This window comes from Anabrus simplex, chromosome 4 (assembly GCF_040414725.1).
Source record: "Anabrus simplex isolate iqAnaSimp1 chromosome 4, ASM4041472v1, whole genome shotgun sequence".
NCBI classification, from domain to species: Eukaryota; Metazoa; Arthropoda; class Insecta; order Orthoptera; family Tettigoniidae; genus Anabrus; species Anabrus simplex.
Genome location: NC_090268.1, coordinates 202,674,631 through 202,692,158, shown reverse-complemented (window position 1 = coordinate 202,692,158; position 17,528 = coordinate 202,674,631). Strand labels below are relative to the sequence as shown.

The window sequence follows — 17,528 nt, the reverse complement described above, 5'->3', positions numbered from 1 at the left end:
CCCCCACCCACAAGGGGTAAAGGGAGAGAGAAAAGAAGAAGAAAAAGGGATCCGTCACTTCGAAAGATGAAGTAACGGACGAAGAAAGGCAAGGGCACGAAGAGCATGAAAATGAAAAACTCCCTAGGCCTCGAATGCTCTAATACCGTCGGGGTCGGAAAAGAACAAGAGATGACCAAGGGAGGTCGGACAGGATAGACAAAAGTGAGAAGCCTGGCACAAGTAAGTGGAAGCAATGCCAGAACTCAGCTAAGGGCCCCATGGTCGCCAATCCACACTCCCAAGTTGAGAGCCCCTTGGGCCCCTGTTAGTTGCCTCTTACGACAGGCAGGGGATACCGCGGGTGTGTTCTACATGTGCGTCTCCCACCCGCAGGGGGTAAATCTGATTACTAAGCGAGCATGCAGGACCATTAAATGAGAAGTGATTTGAATAAATTGCGCTTCCTAAGGGTCAGACCACATACCTGAAATCTTGAGAATATTCCACAATGGAGTCACCTAATTTGATACATAATGCTCCTCCTTGTCTGAAGGTCTGCTTCTGAAGTAATGGTTCAAGCATGGCATCTATTTCCTCTCCAATATTTTCCAGTAAAACCTGAAAACAGAATTAGAATTTAGTTAAAAATACAGTAGAAGCGGCAATGTTACTTTCTGTAGTATAGCAAATCTATATATATAAAATAAAGAGTTTTGTCTGTACATTGCTCAAAATTTAAAAAGGATGGTATTTCTGTATCAGTCATGTCCATAGTAACAAGGAAATGCATGTTTTAATTTTCCGTAATGTCTGTCTGTCTGTCTGTCTGTCTGTCTGTCTGTCTGTCTGTCTGTCTGTCTGTCTGTCTGTCTGTCTGTCTGTCTGTCTGTCTGTCTGTCTGTCTGTACACGCATCACGAGAAAACGGCTGAAGAGAATTTAATGAAAATCGGTATGTAAAGTCCGGGAGTAAGTCGCTACAATCTAGGCCATAAATAATCTTTTTCACGCTAAGAAAAATGGTAGTTTAGGGGAAGGCCTAAAATTTAATTCTCAAATATTTATGTTATTAGTGGTCCTATCTTAATGAAAACCGGTATGCATATTTCTAAAATAAGTCGCTACAATATAAACTATAAATAATCTTATTCACTCTGAAAGAAATGGTAGTTTAGGGGAAGGCCTAAAATTTTATTTGCAAATATTTATGTTATTAGTGGTCCTATCTTAATTAAAATACGTATGCAAAGTCGCGAATAAGTCACTACAGTCTGCGTCATAAATAATCTTATTCACGCTAAGAGAAATGGTAGTTTAGGGGAAGGCCTAAAATTTAATTCTCAAATATTTATTATTTGTCCCATCGTAAATAAAATCGGTATGCAAAGTCGGGGAATAAGTCGCTACAATCTAGGCCATAAATAACTTTATTCACGTTGAGCGAAATGGTAGTTTAGCGGAAGGCCCAAAATTTAATTCTCGAATATTTGTGTTATTAGTGGCCTTATTGACAATAATTACTATATAAATAAAGTTACATAGTATTATTTCCGATCATTTATGTCTTTTACATTTTGACCGTACCGGCTATGATAACGGGGATTTCTTTTCTATTTGCTTTACGTCGCACCGACACAGATATGTCTTATGGCAACGATGGGATAGAAAAGGTCTAGGAAGTGGAAGAAAGCGACCGTGGCCTTAATTAAGGCGCAGCCCCGGCATTTGCCTGGTGTGAAAACGGAAAACCACGGAAAACCATCTTCAGGGCTGCCGACAGTGGGGCTCGAACCCAGTATCTCCCGATTACTGGATACTGGCCGCACTTAAGCGACTGCAGCTATCGAAGTCGGTACGGAGATATTTATGAATATAGATTTTTGTTGCTAAGATCATATCAGCGCCGTCACGAGAAAATGGATAGACAGAATTTAATGAAAATCGGTGTGCAAAGTCGGGGAATAAGGAACTACAGTCTACGCTATAATTAATTTTATAAGACGGCCTTATATTACAGAGTCGAACGAAAACTGAATGTGAAGGCCTACAATACAGAAAGCTCATAACATTGATCAACAATAACATTACCTACATTGACCATTGTTTGTTGTGATTTGCTTTGTGTCTGTTGCCATTCATCTCCGATAGATGGGATTACTACTGTATACCGTGGTTTTTTTAATTTGTTCTACGACGCACCGACACAGATGGGACTCATGGCGACGATGGGATACGAAAGGGCTAGGAGTGGGAAGGAAGCAGCCCCTACGTTAATTACGTTACAGCCCCAGCATTTTCCTGGTGTGAAAACTGGAGACCACGGAAAACCATCTTCAGCGTTGTCAACAGTGGAGTTTGAGCCCACTACCTCCCGGATCCAAGCTCACAGCTATGCGCCCCTAACCGCACAGCCAACTCACCCGGTCGTACTGAGCATAACAGCCTATCTGAAAATTGGCGGGAAGTAGCTGGGGAGTTAGACAAATCTATTGTGTTTTGCACATAAGGGTACTACTCACAAGCAACACAAACCCATGGTGTTCCTCACATAGTGGTACTAATCATAGGCAATGTAGACCCATGATGTATCACACATTATGGTAATGCCCACAGGCAATAAAAACCTTGAGGATGTTCCTCACATAATGGCCCTAGTCTCAGGCAACCCAGACCCAAGGTCTTCCTCACATAGTGGTACTAATCACGGGCGCCAGCCAAACCCATGGTGTTTCTCACATAGTGGTACTAATCACAGGCAACGTAGACCCATCGTGTTTCTAATAAACTGGTAACACTCACAGGTTACGCAGACCATTCTGAATACAGGTGAACTGACATATTCCAGCACATATTCTGTAATGGACAATAGTCCAGGCAGCAGAGTGTCTGCGCCCCCACCCACCTCGGTGGGATACACATGGTGGTACTAACTACAGGCAACTCCCAGACCCATGGCGTTCCTCACTTAAGGTTACTACTCCTAGGTAACGTTGATCCAGGGTGTTCCTCACATGGTGGTACTAATCACAAGTAACGTCAATCCATTGTATTCCTCACGTAATGGTACTAATCACAAGTCGTCTTGTGGTTCTAATTTCATCTCCGTTGGTCGCCCCTTTTAGTCGCCTCTTGCAACAAGCAGGGGATACCATGTGTGTATTCTTCGTCTGTGTCCCCACCCATACAAATCATATCCATTCAATTTTTAAAGATAGGATGAAAATCAGTGTGGAGAAGGGTAAAAGTATGGTGTTGATAAGAAGAGAAAGAGAAGGAAAAGGAATCATTAGTATCAGGGGACAAAACCTTGAGGTTATTGAATGGTTCACGTGAAATAATGCAAGATGCAACGTTGGATAAGGAGATTAGCAAAAGGGTACAAGTGGGGAATACATTTTACCAGAATGTACGTAACTTAGTGTGGAATAGAGATGATGATGATGATGATGCTTGTTGTTTTAAGGGGCCTAACATCGAGGTCAGCGGCCCCTGATGGTACGAAATGAGACGAAATGCAATGACAAAATAAAAAATACACACAAAATCCTCCACTGATCAGAATTCAAAACATGAGGACGAAAAAATGAACGGATGGATATGAAGTTAAAAACCATCAGTGGAGACGACCCGCAATGCCTCAGCCTCAGAAACTGATGGAAAACAATAGTAATACCGACCAAGGGGCTGCTTCTATAGCTCAGTACTAAATCGATGATGCTTGCAAGCTAAAGGGGTCCAAAATATAGGTCATCGCACTCTCATAATGGTACTTATCACTTGGAAAGTAGAACCATGGTATTTGATATGGTCCAGTGCTAATCAACAGTATCGTAGACTCGCGGTATTCCACACATTAGGGTACTACTCACAGGAAATGAAATTCGCACAGGTAATACAGACATATGGTGTTTCACACATAGCGGCGCCATTTACAGGCAACGCAAACCTATGGCGTTCATCACATAGGTGTACTAACCACAGGGACTCATACTATCCCGTGGTGTTTCTTATATAGTGGGTACTAATCATAGGCAAGCCACAACCCTGGTGTCGCTCATATAGTGCTACTAATCACATGTACCGTAAAAGCCTGACTGCATGGTGCTCCTGATTGCTACTAATCATAAACCTATTTGGTACCTAACATAGTGGTACTACGCGCAAATAATAACGACCCAGGGTGTTCCCCGCGTGGTGGTACTAATCACAAGTAGTTTCATGGTTCTAATCCAATCATCCCTTGGTCGCCCCTTTTAGTCACCTCTCACGACAGGCAGGGGATACGTGGGTGTATTATTCGTCTGCCTCCCCCACCCACAGGGGGTGTGTGTTTGGTCCGTGAGAGGTATTTTATTTCCCTCAAGTCCGCCGGCAAGCCGGTTAGGACCCCCCTATCCGCCACCTGGGACGCGCCACGTGGGAGTATCACCTCTCCCCCTGCTACGCCTGCGTAGCAGGTTCGTGGTGGAATAGAGAAGTGCCTATGAAATATAAAGAGATAATGTAAAACATATACTCGACCCCTATATTAATGTATACCTCAGAGACTTGGACACAGACTGCAAGAGATGAGAGTAAAATTCAGGCCTGTACGATGAAGTTCCTGAGGAGTATGGTATGGAGAAAGAAATGTTGAGGTCATAAAAAAATGGGGGTAGAAATTCTTGAGTGATACGAAGGAGAAGAATAAATGTAGATGGTTTGGACATGTTATGAAGATGGAGAAGGGAAGGATACCAAAACAAATGTTGGATGCTAAGATGGAGGAAAAGAGGGCAAGAGGGAGGCACAGAGCAAGAGGGATAGAGTCTGCCAAGAACAGTACAAGAAAAAGAAGAATGGAATGGAATACAATTACTGAAGAGGAGTGGTGCAGAAGTACCATCAACACCCCGACCTGGCAGGAGTTGGGCAAGGGGAAATGAAATTGATGATTATGATTATGGAAAATGGTACATTTTTCAGCCATTATTAGACCTTATTCAGCCACAAAATTAAAATACAATGACAAAAAAAAGAATGGTGAAAAAATCAAATGATGTACAGAAAAACTGTTTAAAGAAGGGTTTGTAGGGTCTTCTTTCCAGAATCAGCTTCCTTGGCCTGTGAACTGTTACTCTCAAATCTTATTTTTGGATCAATAACACACTGGTGTTTCCCTTCCTGTCAATCGCAACAGTGTCTGCACATGTACAAAAAATCTTGATGTGAAAAAAGTTGCAAGTGCTAGGACAGTGCCCAATGGGTGTTTTGATTTCACTCTGTAGATTTAATTGGAAAACAATTTTTATCTTCAGTAATTTTCATGAATTTTTTTTAATGAAACTATAACTACAGTGATTGTGAATCTTTCCTCTATGTACTTAGAAAGTTACAGGGATATTATGTCAATATTTGATGTATTATTTTCACAGTTTTATATCAGAAGTTTATTTTTCTTCTTTAGGTTAGTTGTAAGAAAATGCCAATAGCAGTTAAAAATTTGTGTTCGGATGGTACAATCTATGCAACCAGACATTTCCACATAAAAGAAACCCATATAAAGTTTAATGCCAGCAATATAATTTCCTCATTCTGAATTAGATATGCTGGATAGCTAGATACAGACCTATAAATAACATGTGCTACTATAGAAAAATATGCTTTGAATGTATAGGTTGGATCACTATCACTCGTAACTATGTTTTCAACAAGTCGAGGCAAGTCGAGCAGTTCTCGATGTTTAGCGAGTGTTAGTGGCGTTGAAATTATGAAGTAATTTGTCGAAGATTTATTGATTTCTGCTGTGGTGGCAGGCTAAAAGAGAGACATTTCATCTCCAAGATTCCATCCACAGACAAGAAAAAATATGCCATTCCCCTTTTTCAAGGCATACCATACTAAACTCAACATGTAATGGTAAGATACAAATACATTTAATTAGCATTTCATCACACCCTGGAAACTGGAGTTGGGAAATGATGATTAGCATTTCAAGAAAAGTATTTTGTTTAAACATTCAGTAAAATATTCAAATCCCAGTCACTCCATGTGAGATTTGTGCTGGACAAAGCAGAGGTAGGACAGGTTTTTCTCTGGGTACTCCTGTTTACCCTATCATCTTTCATTCCAGCAACACTCTCCATTATTTCATTTCATCTGTCAGTCATTAATCATTGCCCCAGAGGAGTGCGATAGGCCTCGGCAGCTGGCACAATTCCTATCCTCACTGCAAGATGGGGGCTTCATTCCTTCCATCCCTGACCCGGTAAATGACTGGAAAACAGGTTGTAGGTTTTCATTTTCATTCAGTAAAATACAAATGCACATTTGATCAAAATAATTTGTGATAAATCCACATCCATAGACTGCGGTGGGCATTTTCTGCTCAACGACAATTTATTCTTCATAATAAGGAACAGGTCAAGACTGGTAAAATTCGTTGCATGAAATACTGTATATGTATGAAGGCACTCATTTTTAGAAAAATCACTTCGTACGTCTTCCTGATGCTCAAGAGTATGCATGGATCCATTGATAGAGAGACAGTGCACTTCTTCATAGACTTCAAATCTCCCATATTTTTTCTTTCTTGTTAGTGGTTTAACGTCACACTAACACACTGAAGATTTTTTGGCAACACAAGGATGGGAAAGGGCTATGAATGGGAAGGAAGCAACCATGGCCTTAATAAGGTACAGCCCTGGCCTGGTGTAAAAATGAGAAACCACAAAAAACCATCTTCAGGGCTGCTGATGGTGGGAATTGAACCCACTATCTTCCAAATGCAAGCTCACAGCTACACGACCAACTCACTTAGTCCCAGTTTTTTTGAGAAGTTTTGCAATACTACTCACGATCCTGTCATGCCTGTTATTTCTCAATAGTTCCCCTCTTGAGCGGAAACCAAGAACATAAGGGAGGGTTTCTATCTCACTGCACAAACAGCAAAGGTTTTCCCGACTTCTGCCGGAAACACTTTGGACTGCTATAACAATACAGGTCATTTTGATGGCATTCATCCATTGGAAAATTGGAAGTCTTTTCTTGGCTGTGTTCCAGGTGTTTGATTGTCTCCTTTCTTTCTAGTTTTGTATTATTCTACCAAAGTGATTTAAAATGTGAAATAATTTTAGTCTCTGAACCAAACCAAACCAAACCCCAGGACCATGGCCTACCAAGCGACCGCTGCTCTGCCCAAAGGCCTACAGATTACGAAGTGTTGTGTGGTCAGCATGGTGGATCCTCTCGGCCATTACTCTTGGCTTTCTAGACTGGGGCCACTACCTCACCGTCAGATAGCTCCTCAATTTAAATCACAAAGGCTGAGTGGACCTCGAACCAGCCCTCAGATGTAGGTAAAAATCCTTGACCTGGCCGGGATCCAAACCCGGGTCCTCTGGGTAAGAGGCAGGAACGCTACCCCTACACTGCGGGGCTAGCAATTTTAGTCTCTAGCCAGGAAGAATCAAGTTAATTTCAAATTTCTTAGTGATATAAGGATTACAGATTTTTATTAAAAAATGTACATCTAAAGTTATCTGAAGGTCAAACAATCCTAGCAGTGGTGATTGGGAATATGAAGTGGGGGAGATGGGGGGGGGGCAAAAAAATTGATAGACAACATAAAGTACTGGAGTTCTTGAGGATTTGGTGGGAAATAGATAACATTGAAAAAATAGCAACAATATGGTCAGTTTTTTAATGCTCTCTGAGTGAATTTTGACAGACAAGTAAAGGTTGAGATTTTGACTCAATACCAGCATAACTAACTAACTTTCAATAAAGGAACAATTAGAGATGTATCACAATTAGATAGAAGTATGGCGTGATTATAGAATATAAAGCCATTTACACACTACACACTAAGAAAGTAATAGACACTAGTAGAGTTGGGTCGGAGTCCTTCAAAGAAAGGAGCGCGCTCTTTCGCTCCGCTCTCCAGATGGAGTCAGCTGCGGGGAGTCATTCGAAGGAGCGGTTTGCTCCAAGTATCGCACAGCTCAAAGAGCCTAGCCTCTTCCCCACCCCCATCCCTCATTCACTCGCTCCTTCGACACGCTCCAAGCATTGTTTCGCTCTTCCTTCTCTCATTTAAAGATGCGTGCATCTATGCCACTGCTGCCAACGACATTGTGAGAAAGAAAGGAAGGAAATTGTTGAAAATCTATATTATTAATAGATACATTCTACTTTATGTCCTTGCATAGAATATTAGAATGATATAATTCTGAGAATAATATTTTTTCCTGTAAAATATTTTTAAAATAAAGACGACAAACAATCTGTGTTGGTAGGCTGTACCCTTGTTCACCCCCACCCCTTACTACAAACTGTGTTTAGGACGTAATTCATCAAATAGCCAATAGATAGCATTGCAATACGGTTCTTCTCGAAGAATATCTTTCTCGGAAACCCGACAAATTGTGAGAAACACATACACAGGAAGAGACAGGGTTTCAACAACTGTTAACCAGGTGTGTCACTCTCAGTGTAACTGCCCCTGCCGTAAAGGCATTATGACCAACTCAACCCGTAAATCATTCATTAATAAATAAATTCTCATAATTCCAGTCTACAATGAGAAAATTTGTCATTTCTCTTATGCAGAATGTCATCACTTCCATAACGCGTCAAATTCCTATGTCTTTCTTTAATTATTTTATACTAAAATGAATGCATCAAAATTTCGAGTAGACAATTTCCGTTTTATTCATTGGCACCAATGATCCATTGTGAACTGGAGTTTGTTGAATATTGGTCTATGGTCAGTTTTGTCTACAGTGCTCAGTGGAAATCATGGCTTTAAGGCAAAAGAAAAAGAGTGACATTTGGAACTTTTTTAAAGATTAGGCGATCGGAAAGCAAAGTGCAATTTTTGCTCAAAACAGATTTCGTATAAAAGTGGCAGTACATTCAATCTCTCACGCCACGTTCGAAATTTACATCCTACTATGTCGTTATCTACAGAATGCCTTACGCCCGCTCTTCCCTCTTCAGAAGAAATTTCAGATGATCGCAGGTCAGGAGTGGCTTCGATTGCAACTTCTAATGAAGATAATTGTGCGGTCACACTAGCATCAGCTGATCAAAGCGGAACGCCGCACCGGAATTCAGGTCAGACGTCCATTAGTTCCTACATGCACTGACCTCTTTCTAACAAAAGGAATAGAGAAATTGATTTTTTAGTTTTGGAGACAATTGTGGAAAATTACTTGCCATTCCGCATCGTAAAAAGTAAAAAATTTAGGACACTGATTCATAAACTCAATAATGCTTATAACCTGCCTACAAGAAAAACTATCGCAAGTAATTCTTCCACAATTGTATAATATGACGAAAGAATTTGTCAGAGAACAATTGGAGTCCGCAGTCTATGTGACATTAACTATTGATGGTTGGACTTCTATGAATAAACGATTCCTACTTGTCCATGACGGCTCATTTCATCAAGGGAGTCTAGTTGGTATCTGTTCTACTGGAATGTTTCAAGTACGATGAGAAGCACACGGCTCAAAACTTGGCTGAAGAACTCATAAGAGTTGCTCGTGAGTGGAAAGTGGAGACAAAAATCGTGTGTATTGTTAGCGATAATGCTGCAAATATTGTGGCTGCAATACATCAGACAGCCTGGAGGCAGATCCCATGTTTTGCCCATAATTTAAATTTAGTTGTGAAGTGCGGACTCCACTGTGTTAAAGACATCATTGCAAAAGTGAAAAGAATTGTGGACTTTTTCAAACGCAGCTCACAAGCTGAAGGCAAACTGCAAAAAATGCAAGAGCAGATGGGTGAACCAGTCTTGAGGTTTAAACAAGATGTGGTAACGAGGTGGAATTACACCTTTGTTATGCTTGAGAGGATTATTGAGGTCCAACGAGCTCTAATTTCAAGAATTACCTTAAACTACCCTGATATGCCACAGCTAACTAGCGATGACATTGAAAAGATTAAGCAAGTTTGTGAAGTGCTCAGAGCTTTCAAACTGGTCACTGAAGAGATGAGCAGTGAGAAACAAGTGACAGCCTCTAAAGTGATTCTGTTGAGCCAGTCACTTAAACAATGGTGTACCCAGTTTGTAAATAACTCTGCAATGTGTACGGAAGTGCAGGAGATGGCTCAAAAGATACTGGAAGCTCTCACCATAAAGGTTTAGGAATATCGAAGAGAATGCCATATTTTCAGAGGCAACAGCAGTAGGTCCGCACTTTAAATTACATGGTTTCATGGATAAGAGTTGTTATAACTCCTGCAAATAAGGACTTATCCACTTCTGTGAAAGTCACCAACTTCCCGTCAGCTCAGATGATGTTTCTCCTATTGCCCTCTCTGATAAGGCCTGATAAGCTTTCACAGCTAAAGTCTTGAGTTTTGTCCGGAGTCCACACCCAAAATCAGCTGCGATAATTCAAATGGATAAATTCTTTCAAGAGCCATTGTTGCCTCTGAAAGGAAGTCCACTTGTTTGGTGGTCAGAAAGACAACATGTGTACTCTTCTCTCCACAAACTGGCATTGAAGCATTTGTGTGTAGTCGCTACTTCAACGCCTTGTGAGAGAATTTTTTCAAAGGCAGGACAGACTATAACTGAGAGAAGGAGCCGACTCTCAGGAAAGCGAGTGTCCCAGATTTTATTTTTAAATTGTAATTTAAGTGGCTGATGTATTTCTGGTGATGTGCTTTGTATAAATAGTTTGTACATAAACTTTAGCTTCTAGTTTTATATGCCTAAGAATAAGGAATGCAGCCGGATTAGTTTACCGTATTAAACACTATTTCATTCCATTTTAAGTGATACTGGTAATTTATGGGCACGAAACAAATGTTGAATAGCCAATTTGGACAGGCGCAGTGTGTTACCAAAGGGCGTAGTTTCAAACATGGCGGTAAAGACAGACTGGTTACATGTACGTGTCTAAGGAGTGGAGTTGGAGAGTGAAGAGCGGCATGGCGAGGAGCGGAGCGAGCTAGGGGGATGAGCTGGAAGTCAAGGTAAGCGCTCTCGCTCGCTCTCTCTCTCTCTCTCTCTCTCTCTCACTCTCTCTCTCTCACTCTCACTCTCACTCTCTCTCTCTCTCACTCTCTCTCTCTCTCTCTCTCTCTCTCTCTCTCTCTCTCTGGTCTCAGTATGAGCGAGTGTTATGTTTGAACGGTCCGCTCTCTTGAAAGGAGCGAGCGGGGAGTCGCTCCACAAAATGAGTTGTTCATCAGTAACAACTCGCTCCTGAGCAACCCAGCACTAGACCCTAGACAGAACTACACAGACAGACATATTGACCGATTGAGACTGCCACACTGATGAATGCACACGGCAAGTGGGTGAATCTTACCTCATTGTTCATGACCCTGGTAAAAAGGTACCCCTGCTTTCTTTCCTCACTTTTTTTTTTCTCTTGCTTTACCGACACAGATATGTCTTACAGCGACGATGGGATGGGAAAGGCCTAGGAATTGGAAGGAAGCGGGTGTGGCCTTAATTAAGGTACATTTGCCTGGTGTGAAAATGGGAAACCACGGAAAACCATCTTCAGGGCTGCGACAGCGGGGCTCAAACCCACTATCTCCCGATTACTGGATACTGGCAACACTTAAGCGACTGCAGCTATCGAGCTCGGTTCCTTCCTTAGGCACATGCTAGAAGTGCGATTACTATCTGATGGTACAAACCTGCGTGAAGCCACCAGTTTTGAGGGGAACGTAGGGGGATGAAGGTAGTGAAGGGGTTAATTACTACTGGGAGCGAAACGAATCCTTGTCACATTAAGTAGTCACCAGGAGCCAATGTGAACACTTTCTTGGCAACTAGGGAGGGAAACGTTTCTCCCCTCTCACTCATGCATGCAATATATGCACTACTCCACATATAAAACTTGTTTAGTGTACAACTAAGGTTCTGTGCCATCAGATAGTAATTGTGCTTCTACACACTGTCGCGTGAGTCTCCACTACTTGTGCTGCTGTACGAATTGCTTAGCTGTGTCGAATGAAATTTTGTGTGTATTTCTGTGGTCATTTTTTTAATATTTAAAGAAATGAAAAGAAAGAATCAGGTTATAAGACAACAGGTTTTGTATTTTAAATGTTTTAATAATACCTTGTTTTAGGTGGCTAAAATGGAATAAAAATGTATTTGTTTCTCCACAAAGTGGTGGCACCACTAATCACCACCACCGACCAATCCAACCTACCATCATTTATGGGACTAAAATAGAGGGGGACCCATAAAAATAAACAAAAATTCATGAACGACAGATGGCAACCTTGTGCAATTTAAAAGGGAATGAGCAGATGAAGATTAATCCACACTTCTTACATGATGAGCTGGCTGGAAAGTAGTCAGTCTTAAACAGATTTTCAGCTTATGGAGTTGTGTCAAGTAAATGTAGTAAATACCAACAGTAAATGCTAAGAAGGAATAATAGGGCTAGAATGGAGACCTTGTTCTAATGGCAATACATATGACAGAGGCCTCAATGTTATGATTAATGCGAACTGAGAGAAGTGGCATATACTGATCGTGGATCTACTAATGCCTAAAATGCTAAATTGTGCATGGTTTTATCATCACCAGTCTTGAAATCACAGCTGCATCTTCTCATTACAGGGTAGATGCTAGATATTTTGGGTACAATATAACCCAAATTTGGCTTGGATAACCTAAAATCTTGAGGTACTGGTCTGGGTTAGTCTCTGTCATGAATTTAAATGGGTGTACTTCACTTCAGAGTTGAGGCAAGAGGACTGAAAATTAAACCATTACTGCCTGTCTTCAACAACCTGCTTTCTTCGAGGTGTTTTCTAGCACAAACTTCTAAGGAGACCATACCACCCAGCCCGATGCTGGAATACTGCTTGAGAAGTGGTGGTGGATGTGGTGGTGGTGGTGGTGGTGGTGGTGGTGGTGGTGGTGTTAGTGGTGGTTAGTGTTTGCAAGAAGTTAAGTGTAAGAAAACCCCTTCCTTGAATGGTCCTGTTCAGGCCAATGTCCAGTTGGTCATTTTTGATCTGTACTTAATATCTCTTTGGCATCTTCCTAAATATAATGTACATTTTTTCTGCATATATATTATGAAAATGATAATTTTTTTCAACTAAATCAATCTTTCTAAGTCATAAAGACCTTGGAGACCACTAGTTCACTGGCATGCATGTACATAAGTATATTTGTTCGAGTACCATGGGATAACAGCAGGACGTACTGTACTTTGTTAAATTTAGCACATATCTTACACTATTATGTTACAGTAAATGCTGGGGTAATTATTAGTATTATGACTATTGAGTTCTTTTGCCATAATTTTACGTTGCACTGACACAGACTGGTCTTACGGTGATGACAGGATAGATAGGTCTGCATGCTCTGAAGGAGGACATGTTCTTGGCTGACGTGAATTCAAACAATGCCAAGAAAGCAATGGACCCTGCAATTAAGTGGGATAAACTCTATGACCAAGATGATGGTAAATGAGTTAACTCACTTTCAGCCACTTACTAAATGACTATCTCAAGCAACTGACTCACTTGCTATACTATACATCACTACACAATGGACTCCAGAATTAAACATTTTATGACATAGTGTTGGGCAAAATTCCATGAACTATTATTTCATTTCCAATGGATTTCTGGTGCATTAAGCTAATTATAAATAATATAACATGTACCGGTAATCCAAACTGGATTGCGTTCTCCAAAACTCTGCTATAGTCAGGATTTGAGAGACGTATGACATTCAGCTGGTTTGCTTTCTCCATATTCTTTATCCACTTATTGGCTTGACTCTGGGGATCAATCATCAGAGGAAATCTCCGAGAATTTCTGTAATACAAGACAGCAGTCTATTAAGTTCACCAAATACAAGCAAAGAAAGACCATGACAAAATTTTATCTACAACATGTGGTTCTAGGCAGCACAAAAAAAAATTTTTTTTAAATAATAGTAATGATAATTCAAAGAAGGTGATACAATCCTTCATGATGCTCCCTGCCCTGGATGGCCATTTTCACAGAACATCAACACTGTTTGATGATGATGATGAAGATGATGATGCTTGTTGCTTTAAGGGGCCTAACATCGAAGGTCATCAGTCCCTAATGCAACGAAATGAACGACATGAGATATGAACTTAAAATTTCAAAACATACCCACTGACTAGAGTTAAAAACTGGTGATGAAGAAATATGAGGGTGAGATTAAAACAATCAGTGGATCTAAAACGCAATGCCTTATTTTTGAATAAAATAAGAGAAAATACAGGAAACAAACGAATAAGGCATTGCCTGGTAGTACAGATATATACACATAATTTACGGAAGATGTTAAAATAACACATTAAAATACGCAACACAAACTAAAATGAAGTCAATGGGTTAAAGCGCAATAGACACAAAAGACACTAGGACAAAGGACATCATCACACACGATAAAACAGACCGCTATCCCTCATAAAGTGGATGACGAGGTCTGCTGACTGCTCATCATCTCGCAAGATAAGGGAAGTTGTACTCGGAAGGTTAAGACAACAGCGCAGATCGACAAGGTCCACACACTCCGTAAGGATGTGTACCACGATAAGATGGTCACCGCAGGTACACACCGGAGGGGGTTCTCCTTTCAAAAGATGCGAGTGAGTCAAGATACCGTGGCCGATCCGAAGACAACATAATAACACGGCTTCCCTTCGCGAAGCCCGAAGGGAAGTTCTCCATACCTTCGTTGTTCCTTTTATCGCTCTCAGCTTATTGGGAAGTGGAATGGCCTGCCACTCCATCCCCCAATGGGACATAACAAGATGTCTCAGCTGAGAGTAAATATCACCTCCTGGAACCTTGAAAGACAACGGGGGCAGTGTAACTGCCTCCTTGGCAGCCTGATCTGCTAACTCATTTCCCTCTATGCCCATGTGGCTTGGGAGCAACAGAAACGTGATTCTGGTGCCAGCATCCGAAAACCCGGCCAGCAGGTCCTGGATCCGCTGCAACCAGAGGGTGCCGAGGGAAACAGGTATTAATAGACTGAAGCGAACTCAAGGAGTCAGTACACACAAGAAAGTGTCGGCGCTCATTGTACAGTGCGTACCGCACAGCTGCACAGATAGCATACAGCTCTGCTGTGTACACACTACAGGGTGCCAAGAGAGCAAAAAGAAACCTATCATTGTCGACAACAAACACACAACCCACCTTTGTATCTGGTCCTTGAACCATCCGTGTAGACGACGACTGAGCCTGGATAGCGGCCAACAACGGACAGGAAGAGCCTCCGATAAATCGAAGGGTCCGTGTTTTCCTTTGGGCCGGTATGCATATCCAGGATTATTTCAGGTCATCGTACTACCCACGCAGGTACCCCACTTGGTTGTCTGACAAGGCAAGGAACCGAAGGTACATCAAGCAATCTGTAACTCCTATCCAAGCGGATTCCAACCGGCCGCGATGCTCAAGGACAAACGGCGTACAGCAAACGGTTGCCATTGTTGAAAACACAAGGATAGCTTGGATGAAGTGGCATTTGTCGCAAATTAGCAGCATAGGCAAGAAGCATTTGCTGGCGACTCAGGTGTAAAGGCGGCACACCAGACTCAGCGAGCAGGCTAGCTATGGAGCTAGTTCGGAAGGCTCCAGTCGCCAACCGAACTGCGCTGTGGTGGATGATGTTCAACTTTGAAAGAACACTTGGTCTTGCCGAGACATATGCTGCACTGCCGTAGTCTAACCGGGATAAAATATGTGCCCTATAGAATCGTAGGAGCACCATGTGATCCGCTCCCCAATTAGTGCTGCTAAGAAACTTCAAGAGATTAAGCTTCTTGGTGCAAGGCACTTTTAGCTGTCGCACGTGTGGCTCCCACGATAATTAACTATCAAAAAGGAGCCCAAGAAATCGGTGTCAACAACTGGAAGAACGACATTTCCTAAATAAAGCTCTGGATGAGGGTGAAGAGTACGTTGATGACAAAAGTGGACAACAGAGGTCTTTGCGGCAGAAAACCGAAAGCCATGTTTTAAGGTCCACTGCTCCAACCTCCTAATAGCTTGTTGTAATTGTTGCTCTGCGACTGCCAAATTACGCGAGCTATAGTGCAGAACAAAATCGTCCACATACAGCGACGGTATAACTGCTGGACCAGCAGCAGCAACAATACCGTATATGGCAATCGCGAACAGAGTGACACTAAGGACCGATCCCTGTGGGACTCCATTTTCTTGAACATGGTATTGCGAATATGACCTCCCTACTCGGACACAGAATAGACGGAGGGACAAAGAATTCACAATAAATACCAGCAAGTTACATCGGAATCTCCATTGATGCAGGACAGAAAGGATGTCATACCGCCAGGTGGTCTCGTAAGCCTTCTCCAGGTCAAAGAAAACAGCTACCAAGTGCTGTTTGTGGAGAAACGCATCCTGAATAGAGCTCTCCAGGCATACCAAGGGGTCAGTGGTGGATCGAACGGCTCAAAAACCACATTGGTACTCGAACAAGAGTCCTTGTTTCTCCAGACACCACACGAGTCTGCGATTTACCATCCTCTCAAACAGCTTACACAGACAGTTTGTAAGGCAAATCGGTCTGTAACTTCCTGCATACTTAGGATCTTTGTCAGGCTTGAGGACAGCAATGACTATGCCCTCTCGCCCCTGAGATGGAAAATCACCCTCCGTCCAGATTCGGTTGAACACACGAAGGAGATGTAGTAGACTATTATCCCTAAGGTGTTTCAACATCTAGTTATGGATGTTGTCCGGTCCAGGAGAGGTGTCCTTGCAAAGCGCTAGGGCGCTACGGAGTTCCCACTCCGTAAAGGGCACGTTGTAGTCCTCTGAAGCTTGAGAGGCAAAACTAAGGTGATGACGTTCCGCTTCCCGCTTCAGAGCGAGGAAATCAGGATGGTAATTCCCGGAGCCAGATATATCCGCGAAATGACAAGCGAGATGGTCAGCAATCAGGAGGGGTTCAGTGACGATATTGCCTGCAATGGAAATTCCCGGTACAGAAGATGATCCATGGATACCCGAAACAGGTCGAAGCTGAGTCCACACTTGAGATGGAGTATGTGACGTCATAGACGACACACATCTCTCCCATGAAGCCTTCTTACTTTGGCGAATAAGAACTCGCGCCTTAGCGCGGAGTTTCTTAAATGTTACCAAGTTGGTAGCAGTAGGCTGTCTACGGTAATGTTTGTGAGCGCGACGGCGGTCTTTGATAGCTGCTGCTATTTCTTCGTTCCACCAAGGAACGAGCTTTCGGCGAGGAGTCCCCGAGTAGAACGGAATGGACTCCTCAGCAGAAGCAAGAATGACCTCGGTGATGTAAGTTATTTCCTCGCCGACGGTCCGCCTGATATCATCGTCAACGACAGCTAGTGATGTGTACTTTGGCCAATCAGCATGTTGAAAAACCCATCGAGGGGGAGCCTCGACGGATTTGTGGTTCAGCAAAGTAAGAATTATGGGAAAATGGTCACGGTCACAAAGATCGTCGTGTGTGTTCCACTGAAACAGCGGAACCAACGTTCGGCTGCATAGACTTACGTCTATGCGAGAACATGTGCCGTAACG

At 42.3% G+C, this 17,528-nt stretch overlaps 1 protein-coding gene across 1 annotated transcript in view; it reads right to left on the bottom strand.

Annotated features, from left to right (window-relative positions):
* Dhc36C (Dynein heavy chain at 36C) overlaps positions 1–17,528 on the bottom strand; it is a 911,918-nt gene that overhangs the window by 171,282 nt on the left and 723,108 nt on the right. Inside the window, exons 39-40 of the mRNA XM_068227203.1 lie at positions 13,625–13,778; positions 467–600 (exon numbers count right to left, since the gene is read on the bottom strand). Of these exons, the coding sequence (XP_068083304.1) occupies positions 467–600; positions 13,625–13,778 (288 nt within the window). The remainder of the gene's footprint in view (positions 1–466; positions 601–13,624; positions 13,779–17,528) is intronic.